The sequence below is a fragment of the Channa argus genome, chromosome 19 (assembly GCF_033026475.1).
Source record: "Channa argus isolate prfri chromosome 19, Channa argus male v1.0, whole genome shotgun sequence".
Classification (NCBI taxonomy): Eukaryota; Metazoa; Chordata; class Actinopteri; order Anabantiformes; family Channidae; genus Channa; species Channa argus.
Window position 1 is genome coordinate 15,660,146 of NC_090215.1, and position 12,220 is coordinate 15,672,365.

Here is a 12,220-nt window from a genome sequence, read left to right on the forward strand (position 1 = left end):
CTGCAATACCTGAGGAATTCATTTATGTTCTAGTGTGTCCCAATTCTGGTAACTCATAACCACGACATCAGCCATTTTTTGTTTTTATATTTTGTAATTTTTTAAAATAATTGTACATTAATTGTTAAAACGGCTGTTGCAACGAGATTTTAACAAAAGCAGACTCCTCCTGTTTTTCATCTCCGCAGCGACACAGACATGTACACAAGGACGTCTCGCTCACTGTCGTTCCACTGTAAATGCTGGAACTGAGTTCTTGTCCTTATCACGTTAGTAATACAAAAGAAATTAGCAAATAATCAAGTGACCACATACTAATTAGTGAAACAGAGGTCTGGGAAGATATTGAATTACTTTTATGTTATGTATATTAAAATTCTTATTAATTTTATGTTAAAAACCCTAGTGACTACTCCATATTCTTCCTCTGCCACACAACCCCTGTATTCTCATCCTCCTCTTTTTTTTTTTTTGTGTCTCCTTTCACACACCAGTCAGTGTTTCGCAGCTCTCCACTTCTGGGCTGCTTCCTGTTCGGCCTACCGCTGGGTGTAATTAGCCTGATGTGCTACGGCATCTGCACAGCTGAGTCGGATGACGGTTCGGATGACATCGATGCGCTCAAGAGGGAGGGCATGACTGACGAGGAGGAGGAGGAGGAGGAGGAGGAGGAGAGGCAAGGTGCCGCTGAGCTGGAGGGTCCTGAGGAAGGAGAGAACGAAGAAGACGATGTCAGGGAGAAGGATCCTGAGGAAAAGAAAATTGATTAACACAGGGGCTCCTGCAGCATAGAGGTTGTTGGGCCTGGTCAAAGGCGGTGACATGAAACTCAAAGACATATCAATGTATTACTGTTCTGCTTCTTTGTTTTTCATCTCACTTCTTCTCCCGGCCCCGCGTAGCACAGACTGAACTCTGTGTGTCAGCGCGTCAGGTCAGCTGCTCAGTGAAGCCATCGAATCATGTTTTTAGAATTAACAGCCTCTTTAATAATGGAGTGTAATCACATACCTTTAGTTTCCAAACAACTGTTACAAAGTGCTTCACGGAGCAATGGGCTACAGAAAGGCAAAATCCACAACAGCACCGACAGACGCTAAAGACGCACTGTTTCTCTAAAATGCCTGTTTGTATAAAACCCCACATATTAAATGGGAAGGGACATTCAAATTTGCTAGTCCTGAACAGTGAAGACTCGCCTCCTGTTACTAACTTTGCTAATGAAAGGATGGCTACGAACCAAACATGAACCCCCCCTTATTTATTATGGTTCGACAAACCAGCGGGTTGTTCCACATTGTGACTTCTTTTACTTTAACACCCTTATCGTATCCTTTTTATTAGTTTTTAGTTGTTATTTTTATCCCAGTACATTAACTACTTTCCGATTTAAAAATTACACTATTATCCTTAGTACAATAATACAGAAACCTGTAGAATTTAAATACACCATAAATACACTTAAACTTCTTGTAACCTCTGCCCACTCAACCCAAAGTGTAGGTGTATCCTGTATTATCGAGCAGGGTGTGTAGAAAGTGCCCAAGGTGGAAACTCTGCCATAAATGAATTATTATTACCATACATGTTTTTCTACTGTATGAGATTATGAGAAATATTTCTATTTCTTTTTCTAGGGATGTAAATTGCTGTGACAGACATGCACAGCAGCTTATGTATCTGACAGCCACCTATTAGTGTGCATTTGTGGAGACAGTTGATGGAGGGAAGCTAAAATCGTAATTGATATGAGTGTGTTGGAAAATGGCAAACGCACATTTTCAGCCCATTCCAACATGACCAACCTGCAAAAAAGGTCCAAATATTGATGGGTTCTACCTGTATAGCAAACTCCCATAACATGCATCAGTAGTTCTCCAGCTCTTAACAACTCATATTCCTCCGATAGACTGGCTCTGTCTGTTTTCATATTTCAGTATGTCCCCCATCACTGGTTTCTATATTGAATTCAGTGGGCAGGTTGAACTTTACATCCAAATGCACTGAGACATATACTTGAGCGTACAAAATATTAGAACCGTCTACCAGCTACTGAGTTTTGGCCCTTTCTTTGTTACAATCCGCTACCGTCAGTTGTCTCGAGGCTCAGAAATCTTTCTCGCTCCTATTTTCATACCCTTGTGACTGAAGTGTATGTAATAGCTGAAATAAAGTAGGGGTTATTGCTTCCTCCTCAATTCACCTGGCTGCCTATTTCATGAAAAAAAAGCAAGTGTTCCTAATATCTGCTACACCCAGTGTGACACTGTTGTTATGAAAAATGTTCAGTACAATGCACCTTCTTGGATCTAAAGCCCAGTGGCGCCTCTGCCAGCACTGACACGTTACAGCACCTGAATTTGTTTCCTTCTCTTTAGTGTCTACAGTAGAAACTAAAATATTGTGAGTAGAAAAGGGAGAGAAAAAAAATCAAGGGAACGCAACATAAACAGGGTGTGATTAGAGATTATATTTACGGAGGTTGTTTCTGTGGCAACCACCAAAGTATATGGCATAACTTTTGGCATTGCAACCCTGTCCACATCATACCAGTGAGAAGAGCACATTTAAAACACAAGTACTACATAAAAATCTGTTGTATTAAAGTGGTTTGCTTTCATGTTTCCCAGGATTTATTAAGCACCCCGTCACATAAATTTAAGAAAGAGATTTTATTAATCACGTTCTCACCAAGCTTTAGGGGAGAAAATTACACAACTCTCTGTTTAGAAAATTAGAAGCTTTAAATGGTGGCTGCTCAGTTTAGCCTTGGTGTTTGCTGTTTGCATGGAAACACTGCAACAGCAAATCTCCAGTCATTGTGCCCGGCAAAAAAATAATCCTACGCAAAACCCCTGTAAAACCTAAACGGCCAACTTGTATAGAGATATAAAATGTCCATTAGTGAGTGTTGAAGCGACGCCATTAAATGGCTGTTATCAGTGTCTTATTGTAATCGTCAATGGGGCCCATTGGTACAGTTTGGCCCTTCTAAAGCAAGATTGTGGTCACAAGGACAAGTGATAACAGCCCTTTAATAGGATGGAAAAACATTCGAAAGGTCTAGTTAGAGATGTCCCAGTGTTTATCCTAAATTAATCTAACTACTGAAATGAGTTTCATATTTACTATAAACGATGACTTTTAACTCTCATCAGGAAAACAAACAGATCCCAACCTGTTCAACTATTCCTCTACACTGGTTCACTAGATTATTTACTCGTCACATTTATCTACAGTGTATGCATTTAAAAACCGTCATCCATCATATTTAAAGAGCTGCAAAAGAATTTAAAATGAGCAGTGACAGCGTCTATTAGCGATTTACACTCAAGGGAACTATACATGGTAATGAGTGTGAAGGTTTGTTCATAACCCTGAGAACAGTAGCTTAACAGAGTCCTTTTGATTGAAGGTCAGATCTTAGTTTTTTATTTCCCTCTCTAGCTTTTTGTATCTCACACAGTGACAACACCACCAACTCCATGACAACTGAGCAAACTGCTAAGAGGTGTTTGAAGACAGATGAGTCCCATCAGGATTTAGCAGGTGTTTTGTTGGCTCCTAAAATGTCTGATTTCATGACCACTTTTCTAAAAACAAAAACAAAACACATGTTATGCATGTTGCAGTGATGTTTTAAGACTGCAAGGTGATGCGGAATTCACCGGGGATTGGTTGAAATAATTCGATTTCGAGGTTCAGTCAATACGATCGCAATGTCACAAATTCCTGAAGGGACCGAGAGACGTTTTCGAGTGGTAATGAATATTTGGAGCTGTAATTGTGTACAGGTCGCCCTGTTTCGTTATACATAGTCTGTAACTGTTTTAAAGGTGTAGCTGAGTAACGAGATGGCTTCAGGTTTTGTTCTTCATTGTTGCTCATTTCGTTGTGCTTTTGTAGTCCAGTATACGTTGTGACTTTATCAACTTAGGCAACTCAACCTCATTACTCCCTTTGTCTTTAATATACGGAGTGGATCTGTACTATTACTGTGAAACTGCACTAAAGGAAACCATGCCCTCGCCTTGCCTTCTGGTCTTTGTAGTTGCCTACTATTCTCTGCCAAACTTTCTCTTTGGGCTGAAGTGAGATTGTCACACTTTATTACAGGTTTTAAAAAAACTGAAATAAAGATTGTCCTCTTTTCTTTGTTGACTAGTATCTTTTGTCATCTCTGATATAGACATGTTTCTGTTGTTTAAATTATCTGCCTGTCTTCTATCTTTTTCTTCATCTATCTTCAATTATCACAGGTCTAATTGTGTTTTTTTTTTTTCACCAGTGTAATCCAAGGTAGAGGTGTCTACTCAATTATGTCAGATATAATCAAATTTTTGGAGATCTGGGTTTAACCATGGCTGATTGCTTTACTTGATATGAAACTCATTTATTTCTTCTCCTCAGGGAATGACAGCAGTCACAAGTCAAACTCGGGAACATGGCTTTTCATAATGGAAAAAGCCCGATATCACAGCCCAACTTTCTGACCCTCACACAGTGGGAGGGGGGAGGGGGGATAAGAAGCTGTTGGGAAGATGTTGTGGTTGTTTTCAGATCTGATAAAGGAAAATGCTCATTTTCAACTGGATGTCATTTTAGGGATAAATTACCACAAACGGGGAGATAATGTATTACTACATCAGAATCAGTGTCACTGAGTGGTGCTGAGGCAAAAAGTAATTCATCGCTCAATTACCTCGCTATATATTCTGAGAATGAGTTTCATTGTGTGGCAAATGAAGGAGGCCTGCTGTCTCTTTTCTTTCCAAGAACCAACAATCTTGCGCGTGAGGCAAGGGCAATTAAACTGCGCTGCTCGATGTGATGTCTGTCTTGTTTTAAAATAGCAAATTAAGGCGAGGTCGAAATCCTCTCGTGTGTCGTGTCCGACTCACATGGTCGACGCGCGGCGTTTTGGGGTCGCGTGTAGGGTCGAGGTAAAGAGAGAGTTGGTTATTTGGGTTAATGCTTGAGCCTGTATTTCGAGGGTGTTCTTAGCTCAGTTTGTGTCACTCAACAAGACGAGAAATGGCTGATTGGCTTTGCTCACCATGGAAACCAACCCACACGTGTTCTCTGTGGGGCTTTGCGGAGCCTGATAGCAATGCTTAGCAATTTTTTTGCATCCTTGCTGATGGATGGCTGCAGCTGCTAAAGTCCACCTGTTTGATGCTGCTGCTGCTGCTGGAGGGGAAAAAAAACTCAATGCCTAATTGCACTAACTATGTTGGAAATTTTGCCCTTTTCAGATATCACCACCTCTCCGTGGACAGCTTCTTTGTGTGTGTGTGTTCATCAGGCGTTAGATCATTTCTTGTTGCCGTCAGACTATTTTCGGTGCCGCAACTTCACGTCAACAGTTCAACTGGGTTTAATAGCCGCTTGTCAGCTTGTCAGTCGATAGATGGTGCTTGTTGCTGTTGTTTTTCTCTGAACGGCCTGACATTTTAGAAAACCTTTCTTCAGGGCCGTGTGAAAATGACTTTGTGAGAAGATGTTTGCTGCCCATCAAAGCTGTTACAATGTCTCCGGCATCAAAAAAAAAAACCCCTAAAAAACACACACATATAAAACGCTCTCACACTCCTGCAGAGAATAGTAACTGGCAGTGGAAAATAAGATAAAAAAAAAAACATGTTACGGTCCAAAATACACAATGTTTCGAAAAGACAGATACTTTAGTACATGGAAGGAAAAAAAACAAAACAATGTGAAGTCCGTATAAAACTCTAATTTCAAAAAGCAAAACAGAATATCATGAAGTTATATTTTAATGCATCTTGATGTTATTGTAATTATTATTATTATTATGACTTCCGTCTTCTGTACGTTATTTAGCATTTAGCTACTTCAGCCCACTTTCAGCCAGATACACCGTTCAAACTTTAAAATGTTCAGCTTATTAGGAACGTGTGCTTCCACATCTTTTATGCTTTTTAAAATATTACGCTTTTTTTCAGCAGCTTTTTCTCATACAAATGTGTGGAGAGACTCTTCAGCTCCGTCCTCTTTCAGGTTTAGCTATTCGGACATACTTCAGCCTAGAAAACCCATTCAAACTTTTAGCAAATGACAAGACTTTCAGCTATCAGCCTTCCATTCCACTTTTTAAAATATCTTTTACAGTTTTTGAATAATTGCAGTTTTAGTTTAATGCAGTATTTGGAAATTTCTGCTCTTCTCCAGCAGAGTGCTGATGACATCACGCACTCCAACTTCCGCTCTTCTGCTCTTCAATTTTTTATTTTTATTTTTTCTCTTCTCATCTCTGAGTTTTCATTTTACACAGACAAATGAAGACAGACCCAGATGAAGGCTGTTTGTGACCCGCGACCGTGAATTTATTTTTTGGGAATTTCTTCACATAAAGTATATCCCTGTGTTAGTTGAAGCCTTCTGCCACCAAGGTGAAAAAACATTTCAGATACGACTTGTAGTTTTTTATTTATTTCACTGTTTGTGAGGCAAGGTTTTGAGTCTTTTCTGACAGGTGCCTTGTTCTATTCCTTTCACCCTCTTCGGCATTTGTTTGCTTTTTTTGATAAGCAAAAATTAAGTTTGTTCTTCTTTTAGTGATTGAGAGTAATAAACAGATGCTGATTAGTGACTAGATGAGTCTCCGTGGTCAACGTGATGACATTTATTGTCCCTGGCAACCTCAGCAGTCTGTAGCCACTTGTTAGCAACACCCTTGTTAAGACACTTGAAAGCACAAAAATAGCACAAATGGTGCATTTACTTTATGCCTTTTACATCACGTTGGAGAATTAAAACTATGAAAATCTCTCGACTTTGTTCCAGGCATTTAACCAAAAACCCAAAGACTTTGGGAGGTGGAAACTGATTTCCAGGTTTCAGGACTCATTCCAGCAATAATATAATAAAACTCTGGACATTTGTTCATCCACTGTCCACATTTTCGTTTGTGAGAAATCTTTATTTATAGCTGAAGCTTACAAATGATGTGCAGCTCAGCTGAGAATAACAACCCGTCGCCCGTATTATTGCTGTCACCTGTGAATGCACTGTAAGCACTTCCCAGCATTTCTGCTTATCACCCTGCCAAGCAGCCGCTGCCACACAGCAATGATGGCGTAATGATGTTGCCTGGGTCGTGATCATTTACTGAAGGGACCTGTCCCCTCAGGGTGGCCATGCGGACTTACAGTACCTGAGATGTAAATGTTTCTAGAGGATGTGACATGTGCCCACGAAGCACAGCTGCTCATGCCATCACTCCCATCACTGCCACAGGCTATTTCCATTCTCCAGTCAGATTATCCTAAGAGCTTAAAAATCAGCTTTCACATTCATGGAAAACAACAGGTTCATCAACACATGGATGAGTGTTTGCAGTGTATGTGTGTGTAACATTCATAGCTTGTGTTTAATCTGATCCTTAGCCCCTTCACACAGATGTTCAGGGATGTTACGTGACTCGCCTGCTGGATCCAGAGCTTACTTCCAAGCCCCCTCGTTCTGACTGTAGCCAGCTGGGTTTTAATATTGGCACGGTCACAAAACTTACAGTATGTACACCCATGCACACTTACACACACACACACACACACACACACACACACACACACTCACACACACCTTTTGCAGCTGAGGCAACCAACTGCAGAAACAATAGAGCTTGTGGGAACCGCCTCTGAATCCCTTTAACCCCCAAAACCGGACAATTCAGGAAGTGCTACTGGGGCACAAGGAGCTAAGTGCTACATTCTGTGAAGAAAGTGGGTTTTATTCAAGTTCCGAGCTTTTGCACAATAATCCTTTCTGGGGCTTGTCTAGAACAGTTGGTGTGGAGGGGTTATGAGCTCAGAGGTACCATATACTACACTGTAAATGACATATACTTACCTGTAGTCATAAATCCTTCATCCCTTATACACTACAGGAGGATATAAAATTGAATGAACGTATTATCTCACAGTAACAAATGATCTGATTAATATTGCAGTAGATGATTTGATTCTGTCATTAACCAAATATCAAGGAAACAAGAAACCAGAAAAGAAATGAAAACTACAAGGCTCTGTGGGTTTGTGGGTATACTTTACATTTTATTCACATCTCAGAAGAAATGGCTATAATCCAGGGGAATTGTAATGTATTTGTTGCTTCGCATGGGTTAGGTGCCTTATAGTTTAGAACACCTCCCTGCAAGACACTGTTAGAATCCTGCCACATGGTTATCTGAGGGCTGCCAGGATGTTGTCTGTGCTGCTGCTCCGATAAGAAGGATTGCTGATGTTCACAGGACCTACTGCATGTAGGCTGTGGGCTTGTTGCATACACGAAACCAGGTGGCTCCCATTTCTATGTGCTAATACTACCGCTAATACAGGGTTTAGCTCTCTCGGGAGAATCTACATTGCTGCCTGGATTCACCGAGAACCCCTTCAAATAGCAGAGCCCGTTTTACCAAATGTCACCATTTACAGTGATCACTTCCTTTAAGTGTATCCGAATGAAAGCTGCAACTATGTAATATGCATGATTTACTCTATTCTCAGATACTTAAAACACTTGCTTGTTCATTCAAGCCCCATTTGAAGAAATTGAGCACCATCCAAAAAAAAAACCCAAACATAATAAACATTAATGAATGTACCAATTACTTTATTTCAATTATTCAATTAGGAGTTCAGATGATGTCATCTGTAGCCATTTTTCAGCTAGAAGTAGATAAATATTGTGAAATAGGGAATTCAAAGGGAACTTTAATGGTATTTAAAACTAGAACCAAAAGAAGCAAGTTCCAAGTCAGTGAAGGCGTCCTTTAATAGCAAAGTGAACACAAACATTTGTGTGGAAGACCATGCCCCCCCCCACCCCCCACCCCAGTGCACACGCCCAGTGCATCCCTACAACACTGGAGGACAAAAAAAAAAAAGCACTCTAACAAATGCGTTTGTGTGAGGTCGAGCAGAGGCGATCGCTTCCGATGTGTTATTCTTTGGAGAAGCAGCGCTGTAAAAGGCGAGTGCTGTTAGTGGTCATTACTGAGCTCACTTTAGCATCCAGCACCACAGAGGAGAAACAACAAAGCGCCTGCAGAGAGTAATAACATCTTAGTGCTCCTGTGGCCACGTGTGGCTCAGGCCAGTGGTTAACTTTGCAATCTAATAGGCAATGTTTTCTTTTTAGCTCCTCTCTGATAGCTTTTTAATTGCTTTCGGTGACACTGTCACCTCTCTCCTTCAGTAGCCTGGAGACCTTGTTGTGTTTGCTACGGCACGGGAGCTCTGTAATGTAATCATAAAATAATCATAATTAGGAAAACATAATTGTGAGCAGTTATTTGGTTTAACATGACCCAGAGGTGCAACCTAATCTCTTAAAATACATTCTTGTTGATAGTAGATGGCCTAGAAACATGCTTAAAAAAAAAAAAGCAATAATGAGGCTCGAGGACTATGACTGTTTGTAAGTACGACAACAAGTCTAACAGACTCCTCTGGCTTTTCTGTTAATACTGCTGATACAAACCTTCTGGGCTGCAATAATCCAGTTCTTCTCTGGTTGCTACACTAAATTGGTGTTATTAGATTAAGATGAAAAGTCTCTTTAATATTGGTCCATATTTGTGGACAAGAGAAAAAAGTAGTTTATAATGATCAAATGAAAGCTCTACACATACGCAGTGTATACACACATTTAACACACATCAGACACAGCATGTGCTGATTCAAGCCGGGATTAGATACCATGCTATGAAAGTATGAAGACACTCTCTATTGCCTGGCCCATGTATTGTCCATCGTGCATTGTATAAACTACATGTTATCACAGAGCATCGCTTCGAGTTCGTGTGAACTGATTTCTTTCAGATGCAAAATGCAACTAAATGTTTTATTTTAGTGTTGGTGACATGGCTTCACTCACAGTCTAAAAAAAGAATTGGGTCATTTTTTTTTCAAACTTTAATGAAAACAGACAACAGCACGACGTTCACAGAGGCAGCTAAATGTCATTTTCTTGTTTCCAACATCTGCCGCTGCTTAGAGAAGTTTACCGGTCAACAGACGCTGTGTCTGTAATGCGTCTCAACTACAGCGGCTTTTCGTTTTTAACTTTTAGCATCAGACTTGGTATGAATTATGCAGTCTTAGTCTTTATAAGTTGTTCTTTTCATATATTATGCAAATTAACTCGTAATAGTGATTCACTGGTTACATGCAGTAGAAAAGGCCACTCTACTCAAATAGATCAGGATGATTTACATTTCCAAACACTGCTTCTTTTCATTACCATGGGTCCATATAATTACAGCTGTCGTGTTCATATATGGTACAGCAGCTAACGAGGCTCAATAAAGCAGTAGACTACTAAGTTTCAATGTAAAAAGTCAAACTATGCTCCGTCAAAACTACTCTAAAATCGACAGAATACCAGATAAAAACAACCCCACAATGTCATTGTCAACTGGCACTGCTTTTAAGGCAGTGACATATGCTCTCTATGGAGACACGAGCAGCTTGGATGAGTGGTCCAGACGTTGTCCATCATCCAGCTAAATCTTCTCAGAGCTCCACGCTGCTTAGACCACCCAGGAGGATGTAGCCCGGGGGGTTCGTCAAGGACAGCCACAGGCAGATTCAGAGCTGGCCCTCAGCCCTGTTTTTTACATTTTCCCAAAAATGGGGTCTCTGTGGCTCCAGTTCTATGTGCCTCTCTCTGTATGATCTGCATGGCCCTGTGGTGTAGGTACAGTATAGGGCAGTGATTATCTGTCATGCATTTCCACCTATCTGGACTTGGTTTAAACAGAGCGGAAAGTGAAAGTGCTGCTCCGTGTGGGCTGTGCAGCTCAGCTCTTCCAATGATGACAGAGCGGAGAAAGATGGGGACGGTGCACCTGGACTTAATGAAAAAATGTAATGCCCATATGCAACATGAAGGGTCCTGCAGGATCACAGCCTGCCAAAGCCACGTAGAGGCTACATTTGTCACGAGCAAAGAACAGGGAGCAGGCAGGCAGCATGGGCTCAGTCCTCTGCTGCACCAGTTTGTATCAGTCGGCTTGTCCTGATACTGTAGCAACAGGAGACAGACAGACAAACGGATGCCATCTGTCCTTACCATAAAAAAGTGTACATGTAAAAACAGACCTCGAAGGGGCAGTTTCCTCGTTTCTTACTAAAATCTGTCTTGGGAGTTATTGTCACTTATTACCTTCTTCTTTTGTGATTTTTACATGTGGACTTTTTGCTTTTTTTAATTTGTCTCCCTCTGAAAAAGAGCTAAACCAAAATGCAAAGCCTTGCACTGCCAAGTTGCACATCTCTGTGTTATGCGGGGAAAAAAGGACAATTTAATTAAGAGAGCAATCTCGCAAAATGATTAATGCTCCGTTTTGTTATCCATTTATCTTCCTTTGCAAATTCCATATTTTTTTGTACTGATATCCGTTCCCCTCTCCATCATGTGGAGCTAGAGGACATAGGGCTATTTGTTCAATATTTTTATTTATTTATTACATTTGTAGTTTTGCATTGTATTTGGGTTGAGCTTTAAACCCCTATGGCTACTGCTGATGAAAGAGGTGAGATTCAGTGCAATGCATCACATAATAGGATGACAGCATTCTGATTAATGTTATTTGGAAAAAACTAAAAACTTCATAAACAAGACCAGCGAGCTGTTCTGTAAGCAACGACTTAATTTCCAATGCTCTCTGTAATGTGAGGAAAACGAAAAATTTACAGTTTCGGCTCAAAACTTGATTATTAGTTATTCTATAAAACGACACCACTTTACAAACAACTACAGCCTGTGTACACGTCTTTAATGTGCACTAATCCAAAGCTGACATGCCTGGTATGTCACTGTATTAGAGTGGGGTTCAGCGAAGGGTCATTTTCGAGCTGCTCCCCCTTAAATATTCTCTTTAAATCTCTTTTGTATTTTAATATTCTTATACTTATACTTTGCAGCATGTCCACACTTTTACGAAAACCGTAACCAACACTTCTGATGTGTGACTTATTCCTAAAATAAATATAGCGCAATCAAGTGTGTCCACTAAAAGCACATTAACTTTCCCTCAGCAGATGTTTGTGGTACATGACCAATTCACTTTACACTGACCTCCTGATTTCTAATACTTAACATTCCCCGTGACTTCTACGCACATACACACACACACACAGACACACACACCCAACTTCTGGGAACATTACATTGACTTACGTTTATTTCCTGT

At 40.4% G+C, this 12,220-nt stretch overlaps 1 protein-coding gene across 1 annotated transcript in view; it reads left to right on the top strand.

The window, feature by feature from the left end:
- The window catches only part of LOC137104686 (protein disulfide-isomerase TMX3-like), a 33,315-nt gene extending 29,162 nt beyond the window's left edge, over positions 1-4,153 (top strand). The window contains exon 16 of the mRNA XM_067486267.1: positions 495-4,153. Within this exon, the coding sequence (XP_067342368.1) occupies positions 495-770 (276 nt within the window). The 3' untranslated portion in view covers positions 771-4,153. The remainder of the gene's footprint in view (positions 1-494) is intronic.
- The last annotated feature ends 8,067 nt before the right edge of the window (positions 4,154-12,220 follow it).